The sequence below is a fragment of a genome, unplaced genomic scaffold (assembly GCF_019419815.1).
Source record: "Pyrus x bretschneideri cultivar Hongxiangsu unplaced genomic scaffold, Pyrus_bretschneideri_v1 Contig5, whole genome shotgun sequence".
Lineage (NCBI taxonomy): Eukaryota > Viridiplantae > Streptophyta > Magnoliopsida > Rosales > Rosaceae > Pyrus > Pyrus x bretschneideri.
Genome location: NW_025999787.1, coordinates 9008573 through 9026234, shown reverse-complemented (window position 1 = coordinate 9026234; position 17662 = coordinate 9008573). Strand labels below are relative to the sequence as shown.

At 34.4% G+C, this 17662-nt stretch overlaps 2 protein-coding genes across 2 annotated transcripts; one reads left to right on the top strand and one right to left on the bottom strand.

Annotated features, from left to right (window-relative positions):
* Positions 1 to 1388: 1388 nt before the first annotated feature.
* Positions 1389 to 3965, top strand: LOC103945527 (peroxidase 4). The gene is made up of 4 exons (XM_048569021.1): positions 1389 to 1717; positions 2324 to 2515; positions 2618 to 2786; positions 3359 to 3965. Exons 1-4 carry the CDS (start codon positions 1421 to 1423, stop codon positions 3748 to 3750), a joined length of 1050 nt encoding a protein of 349 aa, XP_048424978.1. The 5' UTR covers positions 1389 to 1420; the 3' UTR covers positions 3751 to 3965.
* A 3796-nt stretch (positions 3966 to 7761) lies between these two features.
* Positions 7762 to 9490, bottom strand: LOC103945502 (LOB domain-containing protein 15). The gene is made up of 3 exons (XM_009356078.3): positions 8811 to 9490; positions 8409 to 8715; positions 7762 to 8327 (listed from the first exon to the last, which is right to left on the bottom strand). Exons 1-3 carry the CDS (start codon positions 9056 to 9058, stop codon positions 7884 to 7886), a joined length of 999 nt encoding a protein of 332 aa, XP_009354353.2. The 5' UTR covers positions 9059 to 9490; the 3' UTR covers positions 7762 to 7883.
* Between the last annotated feature and the right edge of the window lie 8172 nt (positions 9491 to 17662).

The window sequence follows — 17662 nt, the reverse complement described above, 5'->3', positions numbered from 1 at the left end:
ACTACTTGGAAAAAGAACTACTTGACAAAAGTTAACAGTGTCAATTTTGTAATTACTTTGATTTTCAAATATAGGTGGTTATAGGACAGTTAGATTCGTTATGGTAAGTTGTCAAGTGCACAGCTATTGTATAAATACGATGTAATCTTATCATTTCATTCAATGGAATACATTTCCTAATACCTAAGACTCATAGAACCCTGTGAATCCACCTCTGGCTATCAATGTATATCAAAACGTAGCATATTTACTCTTATTAATGAAAATAAAAGGTGAGGAAGGGGTAGCACGTACTGTTCTTTTTGTCAAATTTTTAAATATAAAATTGTAAAGAAGTGAAACGAAATGTCTCACATTATAGATTAAAAAAATAGGAAGTCTTAATGAAACACTCCTGATATTATTCACTTTTAACGTTAAAAACATTTTTAGTAAGAAAAGTCATTCATGATACTATTCACTTGCAACACTATTTTGTCATTTTGATCAAAACTAAAGTTTTTAAGAACTTTTGGTTAGTTTTCCTTAAAAAATAATGAAAGACTTATAAGTAGCTAGGCCCTCTCCCATTAATTACCAGTTAATTAATTCTAAAATGAAGCCTCAACTACCATTATATCATATATAGCGGGTTTTGCTCACGTGGGGTCATTGCATTTATATATATAACATATACAAAATAATATCAAAATGTTGATTTGTCTGATTTCTAGAACTGGCATTTTTTAATTGGCTAGAAAAATCTTACAAGTTTCTTCTTATCAAAGTAGCAGGATACCTTTTGGTTTGATATATTGCTTTGTTAATTATTCAAGTTTCTACTAGAAACCTGTTTGCTATACTGTTCCACAGTTTAGTCGATTCTAGCTGGTGATCTGTACTCTCTCTAGTGGTGTTGTATCTTCAAAATGGGCAGAGAATCTTATAAAAGCAACGCGGAGTTCTCCAGTACTGTTTTAATTAGGGTTATGGTTTATTTTATAAGAATTAGGATTGGAATTGGACACGAATTCTTGCATGGAATATTGTATCTTTTTCTTTTTGTTCGAAATCTTGCATGGTACCTTTACCACCCAAAAGGTTTAACGACAAAACATATAGTGGACCCCCAAAAGTTATGGCGAGTTGATCTATTGCCCCATCGACTCTCCTCTGGTTCGTTTCACGTAACGTGCTTTTGGAGGTTTACTACTTTTCTCCATCCAAATCATTCAATCAGTCGCATTCTTTGCTGTTGTGGTTGACTGGTTGTACTAGTTGATCCCCTAAACTAAAGGCAAACACCTTTTAATTAAATTCTAGACGTAGAAATTACCATGCCATGCACTGCTCAAGTGCCTACTTAGTCTTTCAGATTAGGTAACCTGTCATCCCCAAAATCTCCCTCATCCTTCCTCTATATATATCTCTAATATTTTCCATGCAACACCGTATTCTCAAACCCTTGTTCATTCAAATATTCAATTACCTTTTGAAATTTGAAACAATGGCTTCCAGTAATACTTTTTCTTTGTGTTCCCTATTGGTGATTGTCACACTCGGTGTTCTTGTGGGTTTCACGGGGAAATCTCATGCTAAACTTTCTACGAATTTTTATTCTAAGAGTTGTCCTCAGGTCTTTGATGCAGTCAAGTCTGTTGTCAAGTCTGCTGTGTCTAAAGAAAAGCGCATGGGCGCTTCTCTTCTTCGCCTCCACTTTCATGATTGTTTTGTCAACGTAATTTCTTCTTAATCATTTTATTATTCAAAAACCTAAAAATATAATTAGTTTCTGTATGTGCACGTCCTCACTTTCCTTATGATTACTTAATGTAGTTTTGGTTTTATTTTTTATTTTTTACACAATAATATTAGAGAGAGGAGTTGGATTAAGTCTCACAATGAATTACCAATAATTTAGTATCAAATTCAGGAAGTTGAACTTAAAATCTCACGATTTGGTAACAATAATTCATATAGGATAATGCTTGCATTCTCTCACTGATGCAATGAGTTTATTTCTTCACTTGCAAATAACATATCTAGCTTGAAGACATGCATAAATCGAAAAGATCAAGGGACCAGCACCGCTGAAATGTTGTCAAAATTGTGATCGTCATGTGGGCATGAACCTACCTGGCTAATGTCAAAATCTAAAGTACCCAATTATACTCAAATTATCTTAGTGCGGAGGTTTTTTTTTTTTTTTTTTTTTTAACTAAAAGTTATTACCTTTCAAAACAAATGGTAAAAGTGAATATATAATGACCTGTTGGTGGTTATTGTTAATTACTACTACTACTACTAATCCTATGTTGTTGAATTTATGCATCGTACGTACTAGGGTTGCGATGGGTCTCTATTACTGGACGACACTTCTTCCTTCACCGGTGAGAAGACTGCACTCCCGAATAACAACTCTCTAAGAGGATTTGAGGTTGTGGACAAGATCAAGTCCCAAGTGGAAAAGGCATGCCCCGGCGTCGTTTCCTGTGCTGATATCTTAGCCATTGCTTCTCGAGACTCCGTCCAAATTGTGAGTAACAAAAACACATGATTTTTGTATCAAATAAGGAAAACACATGATTTAAGTAAGTAGGGTTTATAATAAACACTATAAATTTAATTATTTCTGCAGCTTGGAGGACCAAGCTGGGAGGTTAAACTTGGAAGAAGGGATTCAAAAACAGCAAGCCTGTCGGCTGCCAATAGTGGAGTCATCCCTCCGCCCACTGCTACCCTCAACGAGCTCACCACTAGGTTCCGAGCCGTAGGTCTCTCTCAAAGGGACTTGGTAGCCTTATCTGGTAACTATCAGCTTCCTTTTAGCTATGTACATCTTTGGATGGCTCTCTTCCCATTTTTCTTTCATAAGCAGGGAGGGCAAATTTGAACTTAGAATTCATTCCAACATTATTAAGAAGAGAATACCTCTCGAATATATAAGAGCTAGTTGGTAAGCTGACTCTTAATTGTACGAAATAAGAGTAGACTAAACAACCTCATACCAAAGCCTTCTGGTTTGGCCAGTTAATTTCGATTGTCGATTTGAATCCCCTGGCTAGTTTAACGGGGATTTTGGTTTTGAAATGAGAAAAGAGCCTTAAAAAACTGAATGGCCTTCGTTTTGATTCATATGTAAGCTAGGTAAAAACAAAAGGAACAACGACTTAATGAAATGTTATCTCGCTTATGTTGTTATATGACTTGATGACAAGTTAGATACTCACTTTTGACATATTGAGGGAATGAACTCTTATTTGAATGTGCGGTGCTAGATTGAGAACACAATTAACAGCATGTAACACCAACAATATTGTTTATAGACGAATTCCCTTGATTTCTCAACTAAATGTGTTTGTTTGACATGATATGGCAGGAGCTCACACAATTGGGCAAGCAAGGTGTACAACTTTCAGAGCTCGCATATATAACGAGACCAACATTGATGCTTCATTTGCCAGGACCAGGCAAAACACATGTCCAAGAACAGCTGGCCATGGAGACGACAACCTTGCACCTTTGGACATCACTACTCCTAACACTTTCGACACTGCCTACTTCAAGAACCTTGTCAACCAAAAGGGTCTCCTCCACAGTGATCAAATTTTGTTTAATGGTGGACCAACTGATTCATTGGTTAAATCGTACAGCGGCAGTGCTAACACCTTCAATGCTGACTTTGCCAAGGCAATGATCAATATGGGAGATAACAAGCCACTCACTGGATCTAAAGGCGAGATTAGATTGAACTGCAGGAAGCCTAATTAGTCGACAAAAGTAGGTCCTTCCTCTATGATAGAATAAACCAAAAACCCCAGAAGTTGGGAGAATTATAATATGCTTGTGATGGTCTAAGTTATAGTTTGTTTTACTTGGGAACATTTTGTTTGTTGAGTGAGAGTTTATTAGGTATTGTTTGTTATTATTGCAACGAATAAAGTATGTTTTATCTCAAAGAATTCAAATTATAGGCATTTACCTGATATTAATTGTTGATGGATTGTTTACTTCAATTGAACAAAGTGAATGGTGATGAACAATCCAATTTCCCGGTGCTTTGTAATAATGTGAAATTCTTAATCGAACATCTTAAATATAACAAGCATCATTGTATGTAGTTTAGAATTTAACGATATTTTTCTTCACTTATAAATAGTAAATTTCAAGTTTCACTCTTATAAGTCAAGTTTGATGTGAGTCAGCTCAAATTTCGAGCCCTAATATTGTGTACTTAATTAGTTATTAAATACATCCAAAAAAAATTACACTACATTGGCCCAACTCCGTTTAGCCTCGTTTCATTATTGCGGCAATAATATTTGCTTAACTTGTCAAAGCCCACTACAGAAGTCATGATCAGGTTTGTTAGCGATGTCGTACCAACCATTACAATTTTTCAGCTACACGAAACAAGGAATTTTCTCTAGTACACATCAAAAGCGGAGAGTTACACATCCAAATAAGAGCGGTTAGATCATGTGCAATAGAAAAAGTTTAAAAAATATTGCCACGTAATATTATTATTTTACTTAAATTATATTAATATGTGTATATATATACACTTTTTGCTAAAATATTCTAAAAGTGGGACACATGATTTCAATACCATACATATGTATGTTTATTAAACATTTTAGAATTTGAGTTTATTTTGAAAGCTGCTATTTAAGATCCAACAAAAAGTTTCCACAATGTCTAATGTGATTCACATACTTGATCACTGTAGCTATTTCTTTTCATATATGTTCGTTGTCATGCAAACAGTGTAGCTCATCGCTTTACTGGACTGGCTGTTTACTCTCGTGGAGTTCGTACCAGGTTGGAACCTGCTAATTAATGTCATTAGTGAGATTTGTTGTTGGAGAAGTTTCTTTGTTGTAATCTGTTTCCTTTTTTTGGCTTTGAAATGAAATTATGCGGCATTTGATTTAATATATATATATATATATATAAAGGATATTTCTGATTTTTTTTTTAATTTTGTTTTGTATTTATTTGTTGATTATATTAGTAGAATAGCCCATGTGAAAGTTTTGTTAGCATAAACTGCATGTTTCAAATTGCTCACATGTCTTGAGAAATAAATTGGGAATGCATGTGAGCTGAATAAATTTAATTTGCAACATGGTTTCTTATCAAATCTTGTGTGGTTAAAGTATTTAGTAGCTCCTGATCTCATGTTCAATTTATTGTATCTAGGAACCTCATAAAAGATTGACGTTCACATCCAACTAATTAGAAGTAGTCAAAGCTATAATGCAGCATGTTAATCAGCACAATTATTTATTCTGTCACTGTTGAAGGAAATGTGAATGTGATTATACTATTAATTAAATTTGTGATGGTACTGTAGTAGCTTAAATTAATTAGATTGAATATATCTAGTTGCCCTCTTGTTCGAACCAAAAGAAGTAAATTGGAGTCATATGGCGAACAATTTTTTTGTGGAGAGACAATTTGATCATGTCCATAATTTCGTATTGATCATATAACTCTGTTTAAATTTGGTTTGTTTAATTTTATTTTGAGCTTAAGCTATTTTTGAATTGCTTTTTAATTATATGAGTCGAGCTTGAGCGAACTTAAAATGTATAAGCTTGATACAGAACTCAAGTCGTTTTGAGTATACAATAAATTATTTTGGTCCGCTCTTAAAACAAAACTTTGCAAGTAGATTTCATACCAGAATATATTCAACATAAAGCATATAACACAAAATCTTCAAACATAATACTTTAAGACAGCCACATAAACGTCTTTTTTATGATTGGAACGCTATGGGAGTTTATGCATCACGCATGAAGGTTATTTAGAACAAAAGAAAATAGGGAACATAATATCATTCTCCATATCTAGTATAAAAAATTAAATGTGAAGATAGTCAATCTAAATTTAGGAAAAAATGTAAACATGATTCTTTAAAAGCAAAATCTCAAGCATAATGATCTGCCTAGGAAAAAAGATGAGCTGCTATGTACCAAACTTTGCGAGCCGAATATACAATGTTTAAACTTGACTTGTTTCTTATCGGTATTGAACATAAACTTGACTTATTCACACACCAAGTTTCAACAAATCAAATTAACACGACCCGAATTGCTACAAACTCAATCTATTTTGGGCCGATTTACTGTCCTAGCAATGCAACCTATAAATTAATGAGGATCCAATTCCATCAAAACCCACTAGATTTCTGCCAATTTTGTTGATCTCTAATGTGTCTTTTCCAATATTTAATTTTTAATTTGTTTGCGTATTATAATACATAAACTGACGCCTCTCCCAGATCAGTTTAAGTTCCACACGCCAAGGAAACTCTAATTCAATATATGTACTACGCGTCATTATCACAATTTTATCGGCATGGATCACCCAAATCTTATTTAAGGAAAAGGGCCATTCTATTGACACTCCAAGGCATGTCAATACATCGATATAACGTCACAAAATTGGTCTGCAGCACGCCACCGATGGGTAAAAAAATATAAGAGTCCCATATAACACCTGTGTGATTGTTCACTATAATATTTGCCCTCCACCATCAAACATACAGTTATCTGTAGAAGAGAAATATGAAAGAATTCCTACTATAATTAAAAATAAAAGAATGCTTAATAAAATATTATCTTTAAATGAGTTTAAATTTATGTAGTAAAGAGCAATCGAAAGCTATACCAATATAAAGGAAGAAAAGATAAGGGTACTATAACATGTTAGAGTTTTGGTCGATCAAATATAAAAACCCTAACACCTTTTGTCTCCCTCGAATAACATGTGGTACTCTTTAAGAAGGTTTCAGGTTCATCTTTCACTGGCACAGACTAACATGCATGTGTACTGTGAAGACATGGCTAGCTAATTAAAGTTAAAGTCAGAGCCCGCGTATTCCCACACGTGCAATTAACAACTTCTTCCAGATTGTCTGCACCTGTGGCAACCCTACCGGAAAATGCATACCTACCAAAACCCATTACGTTGCACATGCAGTGCGATTCTAAGACCTGATTTGGTACTGAGGTGATTCTGAAAAAAGCTGGTATCAAAAAAAGCTGGGAGCTGTTTTTGTGTTTGGTAAACATTCAGCTTCAGCTTTTTTTCACAGTTTTGGGTGAAAAAAAAGTCAAAAACAAGAAGCTGCAAAACCCAGCTTTGAAAAATCGGCTTTTTTTTCACATTTGTTTTACATAAAAGTTTACCAAACACTATAATACTGTTTTTTTTTCAAAAACACTTTTAAAAAAAAATTTACCAAACACTCTGCTACTTTATTTCACAGCTGCTTATTCTCACAGCACAGCAGAATCAGTTTTTTTTCAAAGCACAGCAATACTGAACCAGCCCTAAGACTTCTCTTTGTCTAGTTTCAGATCACTACTGCATTTTAGATTTCAAAATCTGTTGTGCCTTTAACTTCTTCCAAAAGATCATGAGAAAGCATATTGGTCAAGTCTGGCAGGGAGCCTTTCCAAAAACCCTAATGCATCTTTGGTCAAAAACCCTTTTGTAAATTGGCCAGGTTCAGACGGAGTAAAAATTACAACAGAATATATATATATATATATATATATATATATATGAGAGATTGAAATGTGGTTAATATTTAGAGGCCAAAAAACCATGTGAAAAACAAACCTTGTTAATTAAGGCATAGAGGTAACTTGAAAAACTTGGAGAACTACTCACAACAGGATGGGGATTGGAGTAATTGTTGTAATTAGACTCCAAGTTTATGTTTTTAACTTCTTATGTAATCTTAATGTGTGACTTCTCAATCATAAGTAAAGGGAAACTATATCAACCCCCATACATTCAGATAAAACTAATTCTGTTGATCAATCAAACATGATAAGCAATAGAAATCAAACAAAGAAAAAGGGGCTAATAAAACACTATATATCATTTTAATCAAAATACGGAACATTTTTGCTTGAGATGGAGCTATAGCCTGTCGTGTTTGTGGATGGATTGTATAAAGAAGAAGCTGAAGACGAAGACGATGAAGAAAAAACAACTGAAGACGGAGCTGCTACTGGTGGTAGTGGCGGTGGCGGTGGTGGAGAAATCGCTTGTGGTTGCGCAGCAATGGACACCATCCCAGAATTAGAAACCAAAGCTGCATGGTGAATAATACCCCTAGGAGAAACGATACTGGGACTAGTGGCCTCTTTGAATTTGTGTCTCAATATCTGAGTCCTTACTGCGTTGAGTTCAGCTTGTAGAGATTGAATTTGTTGCTGCAAGGCTGAAATTACACCCATGCACCCATACACTGGGTCTCTCAGCCTCAGATTTGCTTCATAAACTAGACTATTGGCTGCATCAGCTCTTTGATTCTCAGCCACTTCCTATTAAAAAAAAAAAAACAGAAATTAAGTAGTTCATATAAAATTAGAGTACTTATTCCTAAAAAACTAATTAATTAGTACCAATAGCATCTTGGAAACATTGCTTGCACCAAAGACTTTGTGAACAGCTGAAAATTTCTGGGGTTCATGTGGAGAGAAGTAAGGAGAGAAAGGGCACTCTTCAGCACATCTTCTTCTCAAGAGCTTACACGCAGCACAAGGTGTGATTGTGTTCAAAGTTGTTGTACTCATCATCATCATCCCTTGATGAGGAACACCAAACGATGATGACGAAATTCGAGTAGTGCCCATGATTCCCATTTCAACAACAGATGCATCACTTTCTCTCCTGATCTTCTTTCCTATCTCATCGAAGGTTGTGATCTCCCTATAAAACAACAAGAAATTAGTTAGGTGAAATCTATTTAAGGCTTTGAAAAGAAAAAGCAAACCAACCAAAATAAAAAGAATATTGATAAGGACCTTCCTATGGACATATATTCAGTTATATATTGTCCGAATGAAGTTGGGAGCAAAGAGAGGAAAGGAGAGAAGGAGAAAGAAAAGAAAGTTTGAGAATGGGGGAAGAGAGTGCTTATAAGGCAAGGCAAGTTGGGAAGCACAGTAGCCAGTAGGTCAATGTTTATGAAAAGAAACAAACAAAAGGGCATGAGAAAATGGTTGAAGAATCTGATATTATATTCTCCAGCTCGGTGAGATATAGAAAGCATCCAAAGGATTTGGTAATGATTTTATTTTTCCTCTATTGTCATGAGAGTAAAGTCTCTCTTTTGCAATAGGCTGCCACTATAGCATTTGTGTACGATGTGCTATAATTATTCATATTCTAATAAACCCAAATTATCATATCCCATCACATAACTTGAATTTTTAGGATGCTAATTATATTCCTTGTGTTACAGTTAAAAAAAAATAAATTCATTTCTGTATAGTTATAGCCAGGTGCCTCAACTTAGAACTTGTTTCTCCAAATCATCTTTCATGCTTAAAAAAATTAAAAAATAAAAAATAAAAAAAAACCTTCTATACAGTTATAGCTAGGTGCCTCAACTTAGAACTTGTTCCTCCAAATCATCCTTCATGCATGTGTCAGAAGAGTTCAGTGATGCTCATCTAATAAGGTTCTCATTTTGAGAAACTGTGAGGACCTCTTTAATATAAATCTAAGGGTAGATAAACTTATAAGTCTAACATATTCCCATTATACCTAAACACAATATTGCCCAGGATTTGATGTCCCATGCACACGAGTCGGTATTGCTAATATTTTCTCATTTTGAGAAACCGTGAGGACCTCTTTCATATAAACCTAAGGGTAAATAAATTTATAAATCTAACGTATTCCCATTATACCTAAACACAATATAGCCTGGGATTTGATGTCCCACACACATGAGTCGGTATTGCCAATATCTTCCCCACTTTAGCCACCCAGGAGAAATGGGTATGAGGTTTTACCAAAAAGCATCAACAATATGCGTGTGTGGTACCATTGCTTATAAAGCACTGGATATCCCCCCACTTTAGCCACTCGGGAGAAATAGGTATGAGGTTTTACCAAAAAGCCTCAACAATATGTGTGTGTGGTACCATTGCTTATAAATCACTAGATAGCTCTCCTTCTAGCTGATGTGGGACACTAAAGTGGCTCTCAGCAATCAAACTCCGAAAATCTCCACCTTGGCGAGATTCGAGCCATCACCAAGTTGACATCTCACGATCCAAATACAAATAGAGCTCGACTTTGACCACATGCAACCAAATTCCAAATGAGCTCTTCAACTTCAACAATCGTGAGAGTCACCAATCTCAAGCAGTATATGGGCTCTGATATGAATTGTTGTGCAAAAGCACACCAATGGGTCCCACACACACGAGTCAATATTACGATATCCACCCCACTTTAGCCACCCGGGAGAAACGAGTATGGGTTTTACCTAAAAGCCTCAGCAATATATGTGTGGTACCATTACTTATAAAGCACTAGATAGCTCTCTCTCTAGTTGATGTGGTATACAAATGTGTCTCTAATCTCACCCACCAAACTCCAACAAATCTTAGATCTATGGGTCCATTTTTTGTTTGTTTCCTACACTTGTGTACTGGAATTGTTGGCTTGTAGCTAGATTCATATCAAGTTTGCTTTTGAATTTTAATCCGGGTTCGATCAATTTACAAAAGAGGAAGTATCAATTCGGATTGTTGGTTCTATTCAAATGTGTCTCTAACCACACCGTCATGCAAGGACTCAACTCATTTTCACCGTTGTGGTAAAGGACCACTTGCCTTTTTATTTTTTTATTGATTCGAATTTTGTTTAGGTGTAATAAGAAGAATTTAAGCTAATAAGCCTAGCTACCTTCAGATCCAAGGGGTTATATGAAAGAGATCTGATAGGGCTTTTTATACCTGCAAAAGTAGAGATAAAAATACTTAAAACACACTTGCAAGAGTACAAGGTTATCGTAGTATAGTAGCTCAAGTAAGGTCGTTCTTCACAGGGATTGAATTAATAATTTATATAAATACCAAATCTTAATTAATTATTTGAAAACAAAGTTTGGAAGAGGTTGATTTTATGACCTAAAATATTAAAAACGAATTTAATTAAAAAGAATTAAATAAATTGGGAAAGTAAAGAAAACAAAAGAAAATAGTTTGAAAATCTATTTAAGCACTAGGGTTTCACCGTCATCTTAACAATTATACGTAGTTCTTCCAATTACTTATGACTTACACATGCATATTTTGAAGGTTAGGTTTTCCTAAAGTATGCCTTACTTGGAATCTCCAACATAGAACGTATATCTAACATGCAACCCGTCTGTGGCATCCAGATTAAATGTGAACATGTAAGACTCATTAAATTTTGTGAAAACCTTTTGAAAAACCATATAACTCTTAAGACGTGCACATATTAACCACAAGAAGTCTTAGTCAATTTTAGGTGCAGCCCTCCGCCAAATTTGCATCAAATGACTTTTCTAAATATCTGGTGGCCAATCATCAAGACAATTAGATAGTTTTAAATATGGTGATTAACAATTCAAAACTTGCATGCATAATATCATAAGTAAATTGAAAAGAAACTACATATTATTGCTAAGGCTCGTGGCCTTGCCCTTGCAAACGAAACTAGTTACGAACAACCATAAAACAAAAGAAATTTTATTGAAATAGAAAAAAAGATAAAAACAACTTGAAATGCAAATTGTCAAAAGCTCCAAAGTAGTGCGTCGCTAAATTTTATGTGTTCTCCTCCCCCTTCTCTCATGGCTAAAAAACCTTATTTATACTACTACAAAATAAAATCCTACCTAGAAAAGGTCTTCTAAAAACTAGGAAATAAAAGGTTTCCCAATTGAACTAAAATTCGGACTTCTCAGAAAATCAGACTTTTGACAAACTAAATCAACTCCGATTTGGCCCCAAAAGGTTTATTTTGAAATCTAAAGACGTCCCCTACAAATCCTCATAATGAATCTTCTTCAAGATATGCCATTTTAACCTTCAAAATGCCCAAAATGAGAAACATCAATCTAGGAAAGCTGCATGCTAGGTCTTTATTTCATTGCTACAGTCAAAAGTCTTGGTAGAAAAATCTAGAATTTTGACACGAATATCTTGAAAGACTCATGAACATCATCCAATTAGAATCACTCAAAAATTCATCCATTTGGTCACTTTTTTCTCTAGAGGAAATCGAATGTCCTACATTAAGAATATAAATCAAAGTATCAATATTCTACCAAAATAACGAATAAATTAATACTAAGATAATGGTAAAATATATAGTATAATATGGACTCATCAAGATCATCACAAGTCCTTTTTTGAGGACCTTAGGTAATCTTTAGAAGAGTTTAAGGTCTTTGGTTAATTAAGGAAGCCCTCAAGGAAAGATACATGTATTAACAGTAAGCTATGAATTGCAATAAAAGGAGAAGAATGAAAAGAAGAACAATGACAGAATGTTTAGAGAGGAAATGAATGACCAAAGATTGCATTACTCGAATGAATTACAGAGAAAATGAAGTCAGTATTTATACTTCTATCATTTGCTTCAAAGATAAGCAACTGACTAACTAACTTCCTTATATTTTTACAATCTTAACATACACCCCAACTGCCTTGCTGATGTCTCACCTAACTACCTTGCTGATGTGTCACTTAACTGCCTTGCTGATGTGTAAAAATTCATGTTGACATGTATCCAAAACAATGCTAATATGTATATATCAGTTAACATCCCCCTTCAATCTCAACTGGGTTCCTAAGTTTGAGATTGTAGGAATGCTTCAAGAAAGAAGGAATAAGTAATCCCTTTGTTAATATATCTGCAGTTTATTCATCCGTAGGCAAATATTAGACATGAAGATCACCATTTTGAACCCTTTCTCGGACAAAGTGATAGTCCGTGTCGAGGTGCTTAATCCTGGAATGAAAAACTGGATTTGCAATCAGAGCAATGGTAGACTTATTATCACAATATATCATAGGTGGAAAGGGTATCACAACAGCCATATCTTTCAAAATGTTTCTTATCCATGCTACATCAGTTGTAGTATGAGCTAATACTTTATACTCAACTTCTGTAGAGCTTTTTGAAACTAAATTCTGCTTCTTCGATTACCAAGAGACTAGATTGTTGCCAATGTAAACTACCTAACCTGTGACTGACCTCCTGGTGTTCAAATTTGCAGCCCAATTAGAATCACTAAATGTAGTAGTTCCTACTTCTGTATCAGCTAAGAATGCTACACAATTTTGAATAGTTCCTTTTAGAAACCTCAAAATCCTTTTAACTGCCCCAAAATGTACTTCTGTGGGAGCAGCCATGAATTGACACTCAAAGTTGACTACATATGCAATATTTGGCCTTGTAAAGGTTAAATATTGCAAGGAGCCAACAATGCTGCTATACAAGCTTGGATCAGTCAACAAAGTGCCTTCAGTGACCAATAAAGGATCATGAGGCTTGCATGGTGTATATGTTGGTTTGTAGGACTCCATACCAGCTTTATGCAACAAGTCCTTTATGTACTTGGATTGATTGACACATATAACCCCATTCGATTTATAGTTTACTTGCAAACCAAGAAAGTAAGTGGGCTTACCCATATCTTTAAGCTTAAAAACTTCAGATAACTCTGTGATAACACTTTGTACTTTGCAAGAATTAGATCCATTAAGTATAATGTCATCTACATACAACAATAGAATGACAACATCCTCATCAATATGTTGAACAAATAAACTTGAATCAGAAGTAGATGCTTTAAACCCCATTGTAGGTAAGTAACTTGTGAACTTAGAGTTCCAAGCTCTTGGAGCTTGCTTAAGACCATACAATGACTCCATTAACTTGCATACATAAGATGGCTTAGCCATATCCACAAATCCCTGAGGTTGTTTCATGTAAATCTCCTTTTGTCGATCACCATGCAAGAAGGCATTTTTGATGTCTAACTGCCTTAACTCCCAATGATTAATTGTAGCCAATGCTAGTAATATTCTCATTGTCGTGTGTCTCACAACAAGATTGAAAGTTTTTGAGTAATCTACACCTTGTTCTTGTGAAAAACCTTATGCAACCAACTTAGCTTTATACCTTGATATAGACCTATCAGGGTTTTTTTTTTAAGTTTCTATACCCATTTGCTGCTAATAATGGATATATCATCTGGAGGTGGTACTAGTTCCCCAGATCCTTAAGCCTGAAGAGAGTCATACTTATTTTGCATTGCACTTTGCCATTTTGGTATAGTAACAGCCTTCCTGAAGGTTGTTGGTCCTGCAGAATCACTATTACTCACAAGGAAAGAAAATCCTCCACCAAAGAATGTATATTTAGTTAGTTGAAGTGACTATAGTTCAGGTAATGTAGCTAAATACCCTTTGTACCTCTTCTGTATGAGTACCCCACTCTTCAATCTAGTAAGCATTGGATGTGTAGATGCAATTCCAGAAGAATCAGAATTAGATAATATATGATAAGTGATTGGAAGAATTGCTTGAAGTTCTGTATCTCAAGAACTTTGTCAAACAACACTTGATATGGTGACTTCATTTCTAGCACCTTACTTGGCATTCTATTAATTAAGAAAGTTGCATAAGAACAAGCATGAAACCAAAATGATGCAGACAAATTTGCTTCAAACATTAGAGTAAGTGTTGTCTCTATTAAGTGTCTATGTTTCCTCTCAGAAATACAAATCTGTTATGAAATTCTATGAACAATCTTTTTAGACTCCAAAAAATCAGTAAAGACTTTACTCATGTACTCTCATCCTTCATCAGTTTGCAAACATTTAATGGAAGTATGTAACTGATTAAGCACAAAGGCATGAAATTTCACCAATGCATTCACTACTTCAGATTTATTAATCAGAGGAAAAATACACAAAAACCTTGAATATTCATCAATGAAACTAATGTAATATCTATATCCTTCAATTGACATTTTTGGAGAAAGCCTTTATACACCTGAATGTACTCTTTCAAAAAATAAAACTTGCACTACTATGTTTTACAGGAAATGATTGCCTACACATTTTGCTTGAAATACATGATGAACATACTAACTGTGAAGAATTTATGGTAATTGGTACTTTAGCTGACTTTAACATAGTTGTTAATATCTTTTCAGAGGGATGACCCAATCTCTTGTGACAAATTGCAGTCTTCACCATCTTTCCCAGAAAACCAGCTCTTAACTCCCTTGTTTCTCCATTCCTCAAATTCGATCTTGAAAACACTATCACATGTATGGTAAAGAGATCCCCATCACTTATTCCTTGGTAGAGAATCACATTGGTTACCTTATCCTGTATGAAAAACACATAATCATCACAAATAAACCAGCATTCATTATCATGACACAATTTCTTCACTGATAAAAGATTGACAATAATATTGGGAACATGTAAAACATTTTTCAAGTATAAGAAAGTTGCTGGAGTAAGTAATGTGGTTGAACCAATATGTTTCACATCCAAACCTTGACCATTCCTTATTATTATCTTTTCTTCTCCATTATAAGCAGTGACTTGATTAAGAGTATTGACATTGGTTGTCATGTGATGTGTGGCACCAGTGTCCAACACCCATGTATCAACAGTAGAAAACCCATGTGGTTGTGAATCATCTCTTTGTTGAGTAAAGCCCTGTGAACCTTGAGCAGACATTGCAGTGATTGTTGATGGTGGTGGTGGTGGTGCTCCCTGATAAGCTTAGTTATTCCTATGATAGCATTCCAAAGCGACATGGTTTTCTCTGTTGAAACCCCATGATTCGATCATCAAGAAACTGCACCAAGAATAGCAAATCCTCCAAACTAACAGAAGAAAGACAAATCACGCGGCGGAAAAACGGAAAATCACCATAGATTGACCTCCGGCGATGATACCATACTAACAGTAAGCTATGAATTGCAGTAAAAGGAGAAGAATGAAAAGAAGAACAATCACAGAATGTTTAGAGAGGAAATGAATGATCAAAGATTGCATTAATCGAATGAATTACAGAGAAAAGGAAGTCAATATTTGTACATCTATCATTTGCTTCAGAGATAAGCAACTGACTAACCGACTTCCTTATATTTCTACAATCTTAACAAACACCCTAACTACCTTGCTGATGTGTAAACATTCATGCTGACATGTATCCAAAACAATGCTGATGTGTATATATCAGTTAACAACATGAAGATCGCCTTGGACTCTCTAGCAAGTGTTAGACCTAAATTACTTATAATTAACAAGGCAAACGAGTATCACAGTTATTAGTGCTTGGTTCATGCATATACAATCATGTACTTTTCTGTTCTGAAAATATGGTTAGGGGAAAGAGAACTTTTTCTTGTTTGACCCGTAGTTCAAGGCTAGAAACTCGCACTCTTGTTATCCTCAGATAAATGAGAGTGCTAACTGCTAAGGAGACCGACCCATCCAACAACCACGAAAGTCGGCATTAGCGATTTGACGGTGTCTTCGCTCTCTCTCAAAAATAATTTTTTTCATAGATTTTTTATTACTTTATATTTCAACGTCAATTTTCATATTAATATTATTACACATTGTGTCAAAACAAGTCCCTTTAACATTTCTCCAAATATATTCTTTACAACAAACAAAATTAATCAGAAACTTGATCCCACTTTGCCATTCAAAACCCTAGGAAATTATTAACAATAATACTTGCCGCACAATTCTCAAACATTATTAATTACCAACATTAATATCAAAACTGGGGTATCATAGACTGCATAAATTACTCACAGGTTCTTTTTGGATTAATATATATCGGGAGTAAATCCGTCACACCATTTGAAATTAAAACACCAAATATTTTTCTTATTGTTGTTCTTTAAAAAGTATGGGAATCAACTCAGGCAATAATTTTAATAGCAAAGATTTACCTCCATGCGTACATAAGAGTTTTGACTCAAACTCTCCTAATTCTCCTCGTCTAGTGAAATTAGGTCAATTTGTTTACTAGGGCTTGTTATTGTTAAGATGATAAAGAAAACGAATTGAAAGAAAGCGAATTGAAAGAGAGGAAATTGAGAGAAATCAAAGATAATTGCAATTGTATTTCACTATAATCGTAGTAGCTTTATTGCCATCTTATATCTCTTTACAATATTTATAACTGCCCTTCTAAGTTCTAACAATACTACCCATACACTCAAAAGAAACACGGTCTTTCATGCTCTAATTGTTTCAAATTTCAAATAAACAAATTTGGTTGCTGGATGCACGAGTGGCACAAATGTTATTTGTGTAAGGCTTATCAATTGAAATGCTCCCTGAAACTGCCATTTTTAATTCTTTTAGTCTCACTTCACCTCATTCTGTCTCAGTTTACTCTTTGAAATTGGTTTTGTCTTATTTTGCACACTGAAACTGGCATTTTAAACTCTTTTAGTCTCACTTCACCCCATTCTCTTAAATAAAAATTAAATTTAATGATATTTTAGACATTTTAGTTTTTACACATCTATTTACCTCTAGCCTACACACTAAACCAATTTCAATTACATTTTTAACAATTCTAATTCAAATTCATGAGTTTTGGGTCTTTTTAAAAATAAATTATTTAATAAATAGAAAAGTTCCAAGAAATAAAATCATTATATCAATAAAAATAAGGGTTATATTTTTGTTCGTAAAGTTATTTCACTTGCAAGACATCTATGTATTGGCTCAAAACTTTGCACTTAAAACACACTGCAATTGAAAAGAAACATGATAAGTTTCACCCTTAAAAGATTATTTCAGATTAGTTGCACAAAATATAATCTAAAAAAAAAA